Source organism: Gallinula chloropus, assembly GCF_964237585.1.
Source record: "Gallinula chloropus genome assembly, chromosome: 2".
Taxonomy (NCBI): Eukaryota; Metazoa; Chordata; class Aves; order Gruiformes; family Rallidae; genus Gallinula; species Gallinula chloropus.
In genome coordinates, this window is record NC_140086.1 from 101,844,574 (window position 1) to 101,861,231 (window position 16,658).

The 16,658-nt window shown below is 44.1% G+C and overlaps 1 protein-coding gene across 2 annotated transcripts in view; it reads right to left on the reverse strand.

The window, feature by feature from the left end:
* Positions 1–15,950, reverse strand: part of SLC12A7 (solute carrier family 12 member 7) — a gene marked incomplete at its 5' end in the record, with an annotated part of 61,190 nt that extends 45,240 nt beyond the window's left edge. For both annotated transcript variants that reach the window (XM_084280350.1, XM_084280351.1), the window contains 2 exons: positions 147–241; positions 15,833–15,950. In XM_084280350.1, the coding sequence (XP_084136476.1) occupies positions 147–241; positions 15,833–15,950 (213 nt within the window). The remainder of the gene's footprint in view (positions 1–146; positions 242–15,832) is intronic.
* Between the last annotated feature and the right edge of the window lie 708 nt (positions 15,951–16,658).

Consider the following 16,658-nt stretch of genomic DNA (forward strand, 5'->3'; position numbering starts at 1 on the left):
TAGCAGGAATTTGCTAGTCAATTTTAATAACCGAAGAGTTACATATACACTACATTTCAAGAGAGAAAGAAAATGTTTGCTTATTTTCATCTTACTACCAGAGCCTCAGTGGAAGGTGAAATAGATTTTTGTGCTGTTTAACTTACCTCAAAGAGAGCCATATTCTTTCCTTCATATATGTTGCCTCTGTCCGTCTCTGTGGTATTAATAAATGGACTGCTTTCCCTGACAGTCCCATCCCCTGGGGGAAAAGTGCAACAAAAAAAGAAGGAAAAAAAAAAAAGATATAGCATAAAAGAAATAGTCAGAAAATACTGATAACACTGGAAGTGGCTGCTAAACACTGCGTCTGTCCCAGATACATAGACTCAATTTTCACATTTAAGGAAATAAAGTCAACTTAAACCATCTAATCTTTGCATAGTGTTCTGTCTCTTAACTATTACTTATTATTTAATACATAAACTGATCTCTCCCCTGCTCCATCTTTCTAGTTTGCTTAAAAAGCACTTGATAACAGAACTTCACATAAACCTTACAGGCAACTAAAAAAACCATTCAACTTACCTTTTCATAACTTAACTAGTGGAGGTTTTTTTGAGGAGCCAGTAGACATAGAAAGTTATAAAAAAAACAATGTAAAAGGAATTATTTCATAAAGATTGTAGGGACTAATCTTGCCCATTGCTGCCAGGCTCTATGGAAGTATCCCATTTCTTCAATAATTCTCTCTTTTTGTGTTTTGTGAATATTTGGTACTGCATTTTTATAGCATTTGACATGATCTGCAGTATCTAATTTAGCTCTATTGGAAAGATGATCAATGCTGAAAAAGTGACCACACACACAAAGTAGACAAGTACTCTCTCATCTTCAATTTGTTGACTACTCCTACAATTATGAACACCTTTAAACAAGCTCCTCTGAGCTTTCAGCATTGCTCTCAACAAAAGCACATTGCCTGTAAATGAATAAATACTTATTTAATATGCTTGGAAATACAGCGAACCCTACAAATACGTAACTCCAACTGAGATATATTACACCACCCAGTAGAAAGAACTAACTTTAGGGCCATGACACACAATCAGCTGCTATGAAATAAGTCACTATTGCAATCTTTAGCTCATCCCTTTTTCAAAAGAAGGGATACATTAGAAAACCAGGACTAAAAAAATAAAGATAGCATTTACACTTCTCAGAAATGTTGTAAGTATCTCTGCTGCATCAAGTGGAGTGGAGCAAATGAAAGAAACCCCGATTGCCATTGCTCCCACTGAGGCAACAGGGAATGCAGAAATACTTCATTCTACTAGGAAGTCTCAAGCCATTTACAGCTTTCTGTATTCCATTGATTTCTATGAGGAAGCTTTAAGACAATCAAATCAGAGTCATTTAGGTTGGAAAAGACCTTAAAGATCAAGTCCAACCATTAACCTACGGCTGCCAATCCCATGACTAAACCATGTCCCTAAGCACTACATCTGCACATCTTTTAAATACCTCCAGGGATGGTGACTCAACCGCGTTCCTGGGCAGCCTGTTCCCCTGTTAGACAAGCCAGTCACTTCTCCCTCAGGCCTCTCTGAAATTGCATGAACTCAAATTTTTCTCAGGTGTAGAGGAAATTTAAACATACAGTAAAAATCCAATTTCCAACATAGTTTTAGACATTCCTCTAAGCTGCACGTGCCTTCTGGAATCCAATCAGAACTTCTGCAATTGAAGCAGCCAAAAAAATCTATACTTGCTGTTGTTTGATTCATGAAAAGTAATTTAAGTTAAGAGGATTTACAGGCAAAACATCTTAAATCTGGACTAAATCAGTAGTCCATCTGAGCCAGTAATTAATCTTGAAGCACCACTAGTACTAAGAGATCCACAAGAAAGACAAAATAAAACAATTTTTATACCATTATCAAGAACAGAGAAGATTTAAACATTTCCTCTGTCTTAAGACACACACAAAAAATATCCCACCTGTTGAGGTGACGCTCCATTCCACCCAACATAAGTTTATAAAACCCTAAGCTCTAGAAATAAATCTGGTCTACCCCCTCCCCACCCCCAAACATATACTCTAAAAATTACTACCACTATTACTATTTATAATCTGCTCTGGTATGCGAGTATTCCATAGCACAACTCTTATCTACTGGCCCCATCAGTAAGCACAGCTAAAGCCATAACTAAAGTACCTTTCCCAGAAGCCTGCCTGGCATTTTCTGTGTTGGCAGGATATGGAAAAATTCCTACTCTTGATTTCTACAGATACTTGAGCAGTGTGATGTATGTAATTATAGTTATATGCAAATTAGCTACAACTAATTTCATTTTCTTTTCTACAAGAGACAAAGCTTCAAGCAGAAAAGGTATGAAACGTGCCTCCAGTTTGGGAGGTAGTATTTAGCATTCATGCCAACTATCACCATGTGCAACGACCACCATTCACACCAGCCCCCCCACTTGCCAATACAGTGTACAGAGTTGTACTAGCCTCAAATTTAGAGCTGCCAATTTCATCAGAGGATTTCTCATTAACATTTCCAAACACCAAGCACAACTTACATCAGAAACACATCTGTGTATCACAATCACAGAATCACAGAACCATAGGGGTTGGAAGGGAACTTGAGACATCATCGGGTCCAAGCCCCCTGCCAAAGCAGCTCCCCAGCTCATATCACTCAGAGAGGCATCCAGACGGGTCTTGAATATCTCCAGAGAAGGAGACTCCACCACCCCCCTGGGCAGCCTGTGCCAGGGCTCTGTCACCCTCACTGTGAAAAAGTTCTTCCGCATGTTGGTGCGGAACTTCCTGTGCTCCAACTTGCAGCCATTGCCCCTTGTCCTGTCCCCACAGACCACTGAAAAGGGGCTGGCTGATTCCCCCTGCATCCCCTGCTTAAGATAATTATAAACTTTAATTAGGTCCCCCCTTAGTCTTCTCTTCTCAAGGCTGAAGAGTCCCAGCTTACTCAGCCTATCCTCATAGGGGAGATGCTCCAGGCCCCTAATCATCTTCGTGGCCCTTCTTTGGACTCTCTCCAGGAGATCCCTGTCTTTTTTATACCAAGAAGCACAGAACTGGACACAATACTCCAGGTGGGGCCTGACCAGGGCAGAGTAGATGGGGAGGATCACCTCCTTCGACCTGCTGGCCACACTCCTCCTGACGCACCCCAGGATCCCATTGGCTCTCTTAGCCACCAGGGCACACTGCTGGCTCATGGCCAACCTGTCATCAACCAGGACCCCCAGGTCCTTCTCCACAGAGCTCTTCTCCAGCAGGTCATCCCCCAGCCTGTACTGATACAAATGGTTGTTCCTTCCCAGGTGCAAGACTTTACACTTGCTCTTGTTGAACCTCATCTGGTTTCTCCCTGCCCAGCTCTCCAGCCTGTCCAGGTCTCTGTGGATGGCAGCGCAGTGTTCCTGCGTGTCAGACACTCCTCCCAGCTTTGTATCATCTGATTACTTGCTGAGGGTGGATGCTATTCCCTCATCAAGGTCGTCAATGAAGACATTAAACAGGACTGGACCCAACACTGAGCCCTGGGGATCACTGCTAGTCACAGGTCTCCAGTCAGACTCTGCTCCACTGATCACCACCCTCTGGGCTCGGTAAATTCAAAGTGCTGGTCAGAGGCGGAAGACAGAAACTTCCTCAGAAGTATCAAAGCAGTGATCTTCACAAACACTGACAGCTAGACTACCTTAAGGTATGTTACCAGTTTAAAACTTCTGAGGTGATCTGCATTTTATACAGCGCAAAACAGAACCCAACAGTACAGCTTCACAGGCAGAAGCCACCTTTGCCACCAAAGAAGTGGCCTCCCCATTCCCCTCTAACACTTACTACTCACATATTTGTGTCCCTGTATCACACTTCCTCTCACAAACAGAACTATTCATTATAGATGCAAGAGTGATGCGTGCTTAATGCTGAGTAGGGAGTAAGGCTCTTTTGCTTCCGTTTGTATGCTTGCTGCTACTTTTAATCCAGATGAGTTTGTGTGTTCACTACACAGCTTGTGCTGTCACTATCAATGTAGGAATGGGCAATCAGTGCAAGCAAAAGCACTTCCTTAGCACTGATGGCAATATTACTAAATCATAGGACTGTAGTGACTGGTTTTTTTCCCCTTTCCTGCCCTCAAAAAGTGACAAAGCAGGGTGTGGTGTAGAAGGAAATGATCATTTAAGTGATCCTAAATTTGCACCAGGACGCTTGTTCGAGAGATTACAGACAAAAATATGAGGCAGTATAATCTGATTTCCTGCCTTTCCACAGGTTACAGAATTTCATTTCTACATTAGGGTCTATAACTTTGAAAAAATATACTGAGCATATATATCTCTTGATGTTTTCAGAGCTGAAGTACCAAAAAAAGCCTATTAATTTATATAGTTCATTGGTTTGGGGTTTTTTATATAATTACTAGAAAAGTCTCAAACAGGTTGCTCCTTATTTCTATTTAAATTTGACTCTCTTCCAACTTCTAGCTATAACATCCTTGTACCCCTTAAAATTTAACCACTCATACTTCATATTGTCTGTCTTGTGAAGGTAACCAAATCATCTCAAGCTTGCTTTTCAAAAACTGAAACAGTTACATTCATAAGTAATTTTCTTTAATCCTTTTTCTGGTAATATTCTCCCCAATTTTTAAGTTATGAAAAAAAAAATTACCTTAAAAATCAAATACAGCCTTCTAACACCAGTGTCTATCATGCTATTTACAGAAGTGTAATCATCACCTCTCTACTTCCAAGGATCAGGCTAGCCCTCTTTACCACAGCATTAAATCAAGCTCATGCTATTCTATTCCAGTCTGACCCCTAAATCCTTTCCAGATTCACTGTATCCTCACTTTTCCACACTATGTCTATCATTATTGTTCAAGAAATATTCCTATTTGCCTTTGTACTCAAACACATTTTGTCCAAAAATGTAAGTAAGCAAGCAACTGTGTCTCCTGTCATGCTGTAAGAGTTTAACATTTATCTGAAAAACAAGAGAAGGTTCTTTTTATAAGGCAAAAGAATACAGGTGGTGCTCACAGTGAGAATTTTGAGCCACATGGCCTCAATAAGACAGCTTGGCTATGACAAAGTATAGATTCTCTAAAAAATTACTAAAACTAAAAAGGCTTACTTCCCACTAAAAATTTCTAACTTTATATGCTACTGTCTAAAGTAGAACGCATTTGAGGCATAACACTTCACAGGAAAATCCCAACTTTTCATAGTTTCCAAAGGGCAGTTCTTATTCATACCTTGAAAAAGGTTCTGATTAGCCAGATAGAGGTTAAAAAATAACAGGTTTTATTTATTAAAAACTAAGGTAACATTTTCATTAAGTTAAGATTCGGTCACATTAAGAACAAACCACTACAACAGAGATACGCAGGTAAGATCATGTTTGCACAAGGGTAAACAAGCACTTACTAGTAACAAATAAAATTTAAGGTAAAAAACATAAAGTTTAGAAGTCACTAGAACTGATGTATAGAAGTGCCAAACCCAGGAACGGTACCCATGACAGGAACTGTAATTCTGTCTTCTCTATCATTCATCTTTATTTCCTATACGTCAAAGCTTGAGATTGAGTTCTCCTTAGTTGCCTGCCAATCAAAAGACTCAATTTCTTACCACTCATCATCCAAAAATATATAGAAGTGTTTTTTAGAGCTCAAAATAAACTCAAGTTTTCAAAAGTCACTATCTTGTTTTAAATCAAATTATGAAAAGGCAACAACCACCTTGTTTGAATGCATCTTGCCTCTGAATTTTTGCATAGATCAATTCAAGAATTCAGTGCAATCTACTTAAAAATTGCAGAGTATATTTTAATGAAGAAATGTCATTATATTTAATATATCCCAATTCCCTGCATTATTTTTATCAATGACTAGCTCATTTTATGTAAATTAGCCGGAAAAGCAGAACAAGTATATTCAAGATCATTGTAAACCCCTTTACATAAAGGATTCTGATACCACGTTCATCACTTACTTATCGGCATCACTAAATATTAATTTTCCTTTACTTAGTCCACTACTCCAGTCAAGCACAGCCTACTTTTAACCAAACTACACTACAAAAGCTCTTTATAAATTCTCTACAACATAGACGGAGAGCAGAACCTGCCATTCCAGTAAAAAAGTCATCAGAACCACAGCACTGTCTTTTAAAGAAACTCACTTGGATTTGGCCCACTTTCTTCATAATCTTGTTCACTCATGATTAAGGAAAAAAATCAAATCATTCTGCTCTGCTGACTCTTCATGCATCAAAAACCGAAACAGGAAACTGACAGTTGCTTCCTCCCAGCTTTGTGTAAGACCTCAAATCCTGTTTCTTACTACTATTGGATTAATCCTGAAGCAAGTCATTAAGGCTTCATGCAGTGTGAAGCATGCACATGACACAGCCAAACTACATGACAGTCAGAACACTCTGAAGAGAATTAAGCTGGGGGATTTCCGTCAGCAATAAACACCACGCTTAGTGAAACAGGGAGGATCAAGTTACTCAAACATCCCACATCTTTGCCTAATAACTACATTTGAAGTCTTATTTTCATCAAATAAATTAACTTCAACATAGTTCCACTAAGCAGATCAGTATAAATTAGCAACAGTTAGTATTAACCTATTCCAAAGGTCCAGCTACTATTAAAAAAGCCAATTCTATGCATTGATTACATATTAGCAGATCTTAAGTTAAGCGTAAGTATAGTTACCTAACACTGATTTTAGTAGAAAGAGCTTGGACTAATTGTACTTAAGATATAGCAGATAAACCTTAAAATACAGTTCTAGTAACTTTGCAAGTAGTTCAAGTACTTTTTTAAAGACACAATGATAAAGGGATCCTCCTTAAGACTGGCTGCATAACTTTTTGTTTCTCTTTCAAATTAGATATGCTACTTTGTTCTACTTTACGCATCGATTTATTTCACACATTCTGTACCAGCCTTTAACAAGTTCATACAAACCGTTTCAGTTGTATTAGAAGGATGTCATTGCTTAAAACAAACCAGTTCCTGGGATCCAATCTTTGAATCGTATCTGAAATCTGCTTTTCTCTGTGATCCTAGCACCTTTGCCACAAGCATGGTTGACTACAGAATGGCTGAAAGGATTGAAAGGCTTCTTCCAAGCCCATTTCCCAAAGTTCCTCCTACCTAGAACCAGCTCTGGTGCTTACTAGAACCCTAAAAGAGTTGTAACTCATTGATGCTGCAAAAAAGCCTGTTTCCTTTACCTCCCCATTTCAATTCTTTCAATTCTTGTTTTTCAGGGACTGCTCCTAGGAAGATTAAGCAATTTGTGTAAATCCTCAGCAGATATTTCCCAAAGCAAAAGCGGGACAGAAATAGGACTGGTCACTAATCAATGGTTGCAAGCTATTAGGTTGTTTATCTTCATGTCTTGGTAAGTTTCTACCAGGACAGTTCTACAGGTAACAAAGGAAAGTTGTGATGTATTTTCAAAGATGGTCTAAGCTTTCCTTTCTGAAGCTAAAAGAAAAACACACAAGCTTCCCATTTTTCAGGATTGGAATTATTCTGCTAAAAGTTTCTATTCTCTTCAAAAAGTAAACATGCTTTTAATTTTAAGAAGTTTCAAATGCTGTGCTCCTTGTCAGAAACAGAACAAGTTTTTCATTGTTTCCTCCAGAAAGAGAGGATTTTTTTCCAGAATATACACAAGTTTTAAAAAAAATATATACATCCATTTTTGCAAAGCAATTACCACTCAACATCTCAACCCCCAAAGGCTGCCAGGATGATACAAACAGGTTCGATGCTGTTTATTTTTGATTGGTGAAGGATATAGCTAATTAAGAATCCTGGCTGTTGAAATCAGGAGGCAGAAAAGTACTATCCAACTGACACAGGCAGTATTAAGCTGTGCTTTCCTATAGCTGTGATTCAAGAGCGAAGTTATTCAGGGACCACCTTTCAGTTTCTATGCTGCTAACCGCTCACAAATCCATTTCTGAAGCCTACTGCCAGGCCTTTAGAAGTCAGTACGTAATACTTCTCATGCCCTAAAACTCAAGGATGGTGGTTTTGAGGGTTTAGAAGCAGCCAAAGCAAGTTCAATCTCTTGTAGAGTTAGAGCAGCGTAAGACTAACTAGTATAAAGCCCAGTGCATCAAAACTTCATCTAGTTTGCAAACTACTTGAAAGTCTGCATGTGAAATCAGAAAGACTGCAGTTTTCCTAGACTTCATGTGGTGGGTTGGCTTTGGCCACCAGGTGCTCACTGAAGTGTTCCATCATTCCCCCTGCTCAACAGGACACCCGGAGAAATGAAGATTAAAAAGCTCATGCATGGAGACCAGGGCAGAGATACCACTCAGCAGCTACCATCACAGGCCATACAGTATCAACTTGGGGAAGCTATTTGTATTTACTGTCAATTAATAGGAGAGCAGGAGAACAAGAAATAAGAACAAATATAGAAAACATTTTCAACCACCCTTCCCTTCTTCCCAGGCTCAACTTCTATACCTCCTCCCCCTGAGCAGTGCAGGGGAAGACAGGGAATAGGCACTGCATTGTCTCCACTGCTGCTTTCTCCCCACACTCTTCCCCTAGTCCAGCATGGGGTGCCACCCACCGGGGATCATTCATGGGCTTCTCCAATATAGGTCTGCTCCAGTGTGGCCTCTCCAGAGGTCAGTTTCCTAGAATCATAGAGTGGGATGCGTTGGAAGGGACCATAGAGATCATCCCTTAGAAATCCAAATCCCCTGCTATGGGCAAGGACACCTCCCACTAGACCAGGTTGCTCAAAGCCCCATCCAGCCTGTCCTGTTTCCTTCAGGGCACATCCACTTGAAGGGATCCACCCTATCCAGTGTAGGATCCTCCACACGTGGCTCCATGGGCTGCAGGGGCTCAACCTGGATGCCCTGGTCTTCGCCACAAGCTGCAGTGGGGTCTCTGCTCCAGCACCTGGAGTATCTTGCCCCCCTCCTTCACTGACCGTGGTGCCTGCATAGTTGTTTCTCTCACATGATCTCCATCCTCTCTTAGCTGCTGTTATGCAGCTTGTATTTTACCCCTTCCTACCAACATCACTGATATGATCATCTTTGGACAGTGGCAGGTCCATCTTGGAACAGGCTGCAACTGGCTATGACGTGGAGGCAGCTTCTGACATCTTCTTACAGAAGCCACCCCTGCTCCCCAAACCTTGCCACATAACCCAAATGCACTTCGTGCAATTTTTTTTTTTAAGAAAAGAACAAAAAACCCAAACAAAATGCCAGTTTCAAAGGTACTGCTGTCACCAGTTTCAAAGGTACAAAGAGCCAATGAAAACATATTCCAAACTTGAAGTACTCTTACCAACTTGGAGTAGGAGAAGGTACATAGAAACTTGACAGGATAAGCTACACCATTAGCTACACCATGCTATCTACTGTCTAGCATAGCATATACATAATTGCAGTTATACAAATTACAGTGTGTACCAGAAATACTCCTTGTTCAACTGACACATCAAGTAGGAAAATAAATACTATCTAATTATTAAAAATACCACAAAACCAGAAGCCACAAAAGGATTGTGTAAAAAAACTTCATGGAAGAATCCATTTAAAATGGTAGGACTTATTTATTTAAACCAAGCACCCCATTTTGTTAAGGGAGAAGAACCCTCAGGCTTTAATATTTCTACTCAGATGCAGAATAAGTCCCTTGTGATAACATTCTATAGTTCATCAGTCTGGAGAGCAATTGAAAACAGCACTGATTGTTTCATTCCCCATGCTTTAGTATTTATTTTTTTGTAAAGCTGCAACACAGTTCAAAGATGTAGGAAACATTATTCAGGTCCGAGCTGCCAAAATGTGGGTTTTGTGTTGGGCTGGGGGTGAAACAACACTGTTCTGCAATGAGCTGATTCAAGGAAATAAAACTTCCTAAACCAGCTTTTTAAAAACAATTGTTTTTCTGTCACTGCTAGTTTCCTGAGGAATTTGGCTTCCTAAAACAGTTCACATCCATCAGCACTGAAGAGAACAGAAATACTTTTTTTCCCCAGCAGCAGCTATTAAGATCTGCTATGCAGTGACAAACACAGCCCTTAAAGGCAGCCAGCCTTTACTGCAAGCCTTATCTCTGAGCTTTTACCACAATACCAGTTATCTTAAACCCCAAAGTATTACAAGCAAAGTTCTGTTTTCTGAAATAAAAGCAATAAGTGATCAAAAAATCTCACTAATAATATTTTCATTACGGGATCAAAGAAGTTATAAGGGTTGATACTCCTATATATGTTACTTTCCCCAAGAAATAGAACAGAATGGATTTAAGATTAGAATTATTTCCATTTAGCTCTCAGGCAGTAAGTACTGTAAGAGAAAGTCAGCATTTCAGCCACAGGAAGTGGGCAGCAAATTGGTGGGTTTTTTGTTCCTGCTGTTCATTTCAAGTATTAGGATCCTCCCCTTCACACAAAAGATCAAAACTGCAACTGGCTAAAAGGAATGTTTAAAAATCGTAGGGAATTAGTCCAAGGTGAAGTTTAGTTTATCATCTAACTGGCTTATTTATTTGCCCCCATTTCCCTTGGAGGTAACAAAAACATTCACAATGATAAATGTGAATATATTAAGGAGTGAAAGGATCAATTAGAGCACTTGGCAGAGCTGGGCGTGCATGTATCAGGAGTTGATCTGGACAGTCAGTGCCTCTCAGAGCAAAGAAAATCCCTGTAACTCCCATGCCTGTGATGGAGTACGAGATACACATCTTATCTGCAACAGGAATAATGTTTTCCATTCCAATGTTGAACTATAAATATGACATCAAGGTGACGGCGGAGGACTACCAACGTGACTTCTGTGAAGTGAGAGTCTCAGATGCCTAAAAGAGTTCTTTGAAAGAATCAACAAGCACTTGAAGAGTGGAAAAATAATTGGTACGGTCGGCCAAGGTCTCCAAAAGACTTCTGATGAAGTCCTTCTATGAACATACTTAAGGAAATAAAGCAGCCAAAGAATAAAAAAGAAGATATTAGATAAGCAAAGGTAAAACAAAAAAAGGGCAATATTCATGAGCACCTCCCTTCCGAGGTGAACCAAGGGGCCAATATATCACTCAGACCCTACCCACAGGGAAGTCTGCTGCCTCCCTGGAGCCAGGGTCAGGGACATAACTAAGCAGCTCCCTAAACTGGTACAGGCCACCAATCACTACCCACTTTTGGAGTTCCACGTTGGCAGTGAAATGGCAGGAAGAAGCCCAAGGTCTATCAAAAGGGACTTTAGGGCATTGGGGCAATTAGTTAGAGATGCAGAACAGGTGGTGCTTTCCTCCATCCCTTCAGAAGCAGGGAAAAACAGAGAGGAACAGAAAAACACACCTGATCAACACGTGGCTAAGAGGCTGGTGCTGTCAGTGGAATTCACGGTTTTCTGATCATGGGAGGATTTATTCGACACCCGGATTGCTGGTGGCAGATGGGGCCCACCTGTCCCAAAGGCGGAAAAGGATCCTAGCCCAGGAGTTGGCAGACGTTGTGGAGACAGCTTTAAACTAGATGTGAAGGAGGTAAAACCAGGCTAGCTAGAAATTAGCCAAGGGGCAGCATGTCAGAGTTGGGGGTGGGACCATAAGTCCAGCTGAAGTACGTCCACATATGGGATGGTACACTGCAATCAGAGGTGCTGTGTACGTTGAAGCACATCTGAAATGCTCTTACACAAATGCACACAGCATGAGGAACAAGCAAGAATACCTTGAAGTCCCAGAGGTATGACATGATTGGCTTAAGAGAGTCCTGGTGGGAAGAGACCTGTGACTGGTGTGCAGCGATGGATGGTTACAGGCTCTTCAGAAGAGACAGGCAGGGCAGAAGGAGGGAGGCAGCTGCTGTATGCAATGGAGATGCTGGACTGTAGAGAGCTGTCAGTTGGCAGTGACATGGTTGAGAGCCTCTCAGTCAGGATTAAGGGACAGGAAAACTTCCTTGTTCAGGTATTAAGGGAGCCAACAAGGAATGGCACCCTCCTAGATCCCTTGCTCATGAGCAGAGAAGGTCTTGTGGGGGAAGTGGAGGTAGGTGTCCGTCTTGGCTGTAGTGACTACAAAGTAGTAGAATCTAAAATCTTTGGTGAGAAGAGGAAAACTGCCTCCAAAAGGTCAACACTAGATAATGGGAGAGAAGATTTTGGGCTACTCGGGGAACTAGTTGGGAAACTACTTTTGAAGGCATCGAGGGCCATCAATGTTGATCGCTTTTTAGGTGCCACCTCCTAAAAGCACAGGAACAGGCAACTCCAAAAATTTGGAAGTCAAGCAGACAGGGCAGGAGGCCAGCTCGGCTGAACAAGGAACTTCTAGGGCTTAGGTAGAAAAGGAAAGTGTATGACCAATAGCAGCAAGGTCAGGTAATGTACAGGGAGGGACACTGTTTGCCTTTGTAGGGAGAAAATTCTTACAGCCAAAGCTCAGTGAGAGTTGAGGCTGGCCAATACTGTGGCAAACAGTAAAAAGGGGTTTTTCAAATATATTAACAACAAGAGGAGGACCAGAGACAACATTAGTCAATAAGAATGGTCACCTTACTAACAGGGACATAGACAAAGCAGAGATCTTTAATGCCTTCTTTGCCTATCTTCAACACAGTTGATGGACTCTGGGACTCCAGATGCCCAGAGTTAGCTGTGGTATTGATAAACTCCTAGCGAACCCTGAACTTGTGAGCAATTTGTTGCTCCACCTGGATCCACATAAATCCATTGGCCCCAATGGGATTCACCCCAGGGTACTCAGGGAGCTGGCTGATGTCATTGTGAGATCTCTCAATTATTTTTCAATGGTCTTGGGAATCTGGAGAGGTCCCAACTGACTGGAAGCTGGCAAATATTGTGCCAGTTTTCAAGAAGGGTAAGGAAGATGAGTCTGGTAATTACAGGCCTGTCAGTCTCACCTCAGTGCCTGGTAAAATTACGGAGAAAATCACACTTGGAGTTATTGAAAAACACCTAAAGGACAATGCAGTCGTTGGTCACAGCCAGCATGGACTCAGGAAAGGAAAGTCCTGTCTGTACAACTTGATTTCCTTTTATGAAAAGGTCACCCAACTGGTCGACCAAAGAAAACCAGTTGATGTTAATTATTTGGATTTCAGTAATAAGGCCTTTGATACTGTGTCTCACAGTACTTTGCTGGACACAATGTTGAGCATACAACTAGACAAAGCCATAATGTGTTGGGTGTGCAACTAGCTGACAGGTCAGGCCCAGAGGGTGATGGTAAATGGGATCACATCTGGCTGGCAGCCAGTCACTAGTGGGGTTCCCCAGGGCTCCATTTTAGGCCCAGTTCTTTTTAACACTTTCATAAATGACCTGGACTCAGGACTAGATGTGATATATAAATTTGCAGATGACACCAAATTGGGAAGAGCTGTTGAGTCCACTGAGGGTGCGGAAGGCTTGCCTGGAAAGGTTAGAAAGCTGGGCTATCACCAACCACGTGGAGTTTAACAAGACAAGGGCTGGATTCTCTATGTGGGAAGGGGCAACCCTGGCTACACATACAGAGTGGGGGATGAGACGCTGGAGGCCAGCCATGCTGAGAGGGATTTGGGGGTCCTGGTAGACAGCAAGCGAAGCATGCATCAGCAGGAAGGCCAACTGTATCCAAGGGTGCATCAAGTACAACACTGCCAGCTGGTCCAGGGAGGGGACTGTCCCACTCTGCACTGCACTGGTGCGGCCTCACCTTGAGCACTGTGTGCAGTTTTGGACACCACAGTACAGGTGGGACACAAAACTACTGGAGAGTGTCCAGAGGAGGGCAATGAGGGTGGTGAAGGGTCTGGAGGGGAAGCATTACAAGGAGAGGCTGAAATCCCTTGATTTGTTCAGCCTGGAGAAGAGGAGGCTGAGGGGAGACCTCATCATGGTCTATGCCTTCCTGACGAGGAGGAGCAAAGGGGCAGACACTGATCTTTCTTTGGTGACCAGTGATAGAACCTGAGGGAACAGTATGAAGCTGCAAAAGGGGAGGTTTTAGGTTGGATATTCGGAAGAGGTTGTTCACTGAGAGGTTGTTCTAGCACTGGAACAGGTTCCCCAGGGAAGTGGTCACAGCACACACCTTGGCTGAGTTCAAGAAGCATCTGGATGAACAGTAGATAACTTAAACATATTTTGCAAATGTAACTACTTAAAAAAGAAAAATTCTAACATTTAAGGCTGTGATAAGTCACCAGAGTGCCAGTTCCTCATCCTCCCAAGTTTTCCAAATATTCCAAGCCTTCCAGATGCCTCGTAGGTACACATGGTCTAACAATGGTTCAGTCCTATACCTGTACCTAAGTTCAGTATTTTGAGATGCCATATGACTAAACACTACACTGCATTCCTTTCTGACTAGCTCCTCTACCATGTGGAAAACTGCCCAAACAGAAGAATGTTTTACCGCTGTCATCCAACCAGTAGAAGAAACAAACTGTTGCCACCACGTATACTATTTTGTTTTTTCTATTCCTTTTAGTTTGGGGAAAAAAAGCACCAGTTATTAGAGCACTTCCTCATCACTGGAATATACCAAGGAAATCCAACCCCATGTAGTATATGCCTTTTATGAGTAAGGAGGGGTTTGAGGCAAGAAAGCTGTGGGAGAAAACCCGACTTTGTCAGGTTGGTGTTGTACTGGTCATCTTCCTAAAGAAACTTTTTGCAAAAATAAATTAAAACAATGTAAATATATTTAAGTTTGTCAAATATCTGTTTTCATCTCTTTACATTCACATCACCCATCATACAGCATTAGCCTTATCTGTCACCTGTATCACAAAAAAAGACAAACCACAAGTACACCTTTTAGAAAAAAAACCCCATCTTTCCATCTGTGATCTTAAAACACTAAGAATGAGTGTTTATTATGACCCAGTGTCCAAAATAACGTGCAAGGGCCAACTCACTCTCATCGGGCTAGCAATTACTCAAGCACCATACTTGGTATTCCCACTGCAACACACTCCAAAAGAGGAAGCATTACGGGCTTCTGGGCCAGGGGAAGGAGTTACACTGCTTCACCTTGCCACGGGAGCCAGACGAGTGCCTGGCTGCAGGAGGGGCTGCCCTGAGCAGACCCTCACTCTCAATGCCCGAGCTCCACCTCAAGCTTGATCCTGCTCGCTCAGGCGGCTTCAGGGGCACAGCCTAGCACGAGGAAGGCTCCTACCACCACGCCATCAGGCAGCAAACACCTGCGTAATTCAAGACAGAGTCTCTGCTGCAAAAGGACAGGGCGAGACGAGCACCTGGTAAGCCAGGTAAGGCTACGCTCCTCTCTGCAGCCTGACTCTTCCCTCCCACCCCTCTCTAGCGAGCCTACAGCGGGACCGGGCTTTTCAGCCGAGCTCTCACGCCCGCCTGCGGAGCCGCCAGCGGCACCGGTTACCCCCGCCGCTCCTCACAAGCAGGAGACGGGCCGAGCACCCCACGCCGCCCCGGGCGGCGCCGCGCCCGCTCCCGCGCTGCTCAGCTCCCCCGGCCGGAGCCGCCCGGGAGCACTTCCTCCTTCTCAGCCAGCGGCGACGGCTTTAGGGGAACAAAGAAACAAGCTCTCGGGCACCCCAGGGGCCAGACTTTCCCTCTCTCCCGAGACGCGCCTCTCCACCTGGACAGGTAGCCCCAGCACCGCCCGCGGCGAGGGGGCGACGCGGTCCCTCCGCGGGCTACCGGGGCCCTCCGGCGGCCAACCAGCCAGCCCCGCTCCCCGGACACAAAGCGCCGGCGTAGTTCTCCGGCGCTGCCCCCGACACCTCCCTGCTCCCCCCTCTCTCACCGGAGCCCCGGTCCCTCTCGCCGCCTTCTTCCTCTTCCTGCCGCTGCTCATCCCGCTCTGCCGGCGCCCGCTCCTCGCCCTGCGCCTCCACCGGCACCACCGTGAAGCTGGTCGGCATGGCGCAGGCAGCCCCGACACCCGCCAGCGCCTCCTCCCAGGGCAACGGGCAGGGAGAGCCCAGCGCTGCCGCCTCCCTCACGTGAAAGCCATTTCCTCACGCAGCGGGGGGTGGTGGCCGCACCGAGCCACTTCCCGCCCCCAGCCACTTCCCGCCCCCGCCTCCTCCCGGGCGGGCTGACTGAGGGCGCTGCAGCTCCGGAGGGAGAGGCAGAGTCCCGGGGGTGAGGAGGAGGAGGAGGGGAGCGGGGTGCTATGACTGGCTCTGATTTACATACACGCAACTTCCAGCCCGGAGCAGAGGCAGGTCGATGGGAAGTTTTACTCTCCGGCGCAGGGGGAGAGGAGCGGCGGGGCGTTGGCGGGCAGGGAGAAGTGTCTGTCGTCAGCCGAGCTGGTGCCATGGGGAAAACAGCTCGGGAAGGGTGTGCTGGCGTCTGAAAGTGAGCGCCGCCCTGGGTCCCGCTGGGTTGCTGCTGCTGGGCACAGAAAAACGCTTACTCGCTGTCTCAGACTTGGCCTTACGGATACCCCTGCAGTACCAGGACCGCCAGGCAGCTGCTCCTCAGATTCCAGCAGGCAGGAATTGTCTTCCAAAGAAGACCGGAGCCTCCGGTCTCTCGAGGGATGGCAGCATCCGGACGGCCCAAGCAGGAGTTTTGCAGGTCGCCTTTCGGGCAAGCGGAGGAGCGAGCCCACACTGTGTGCT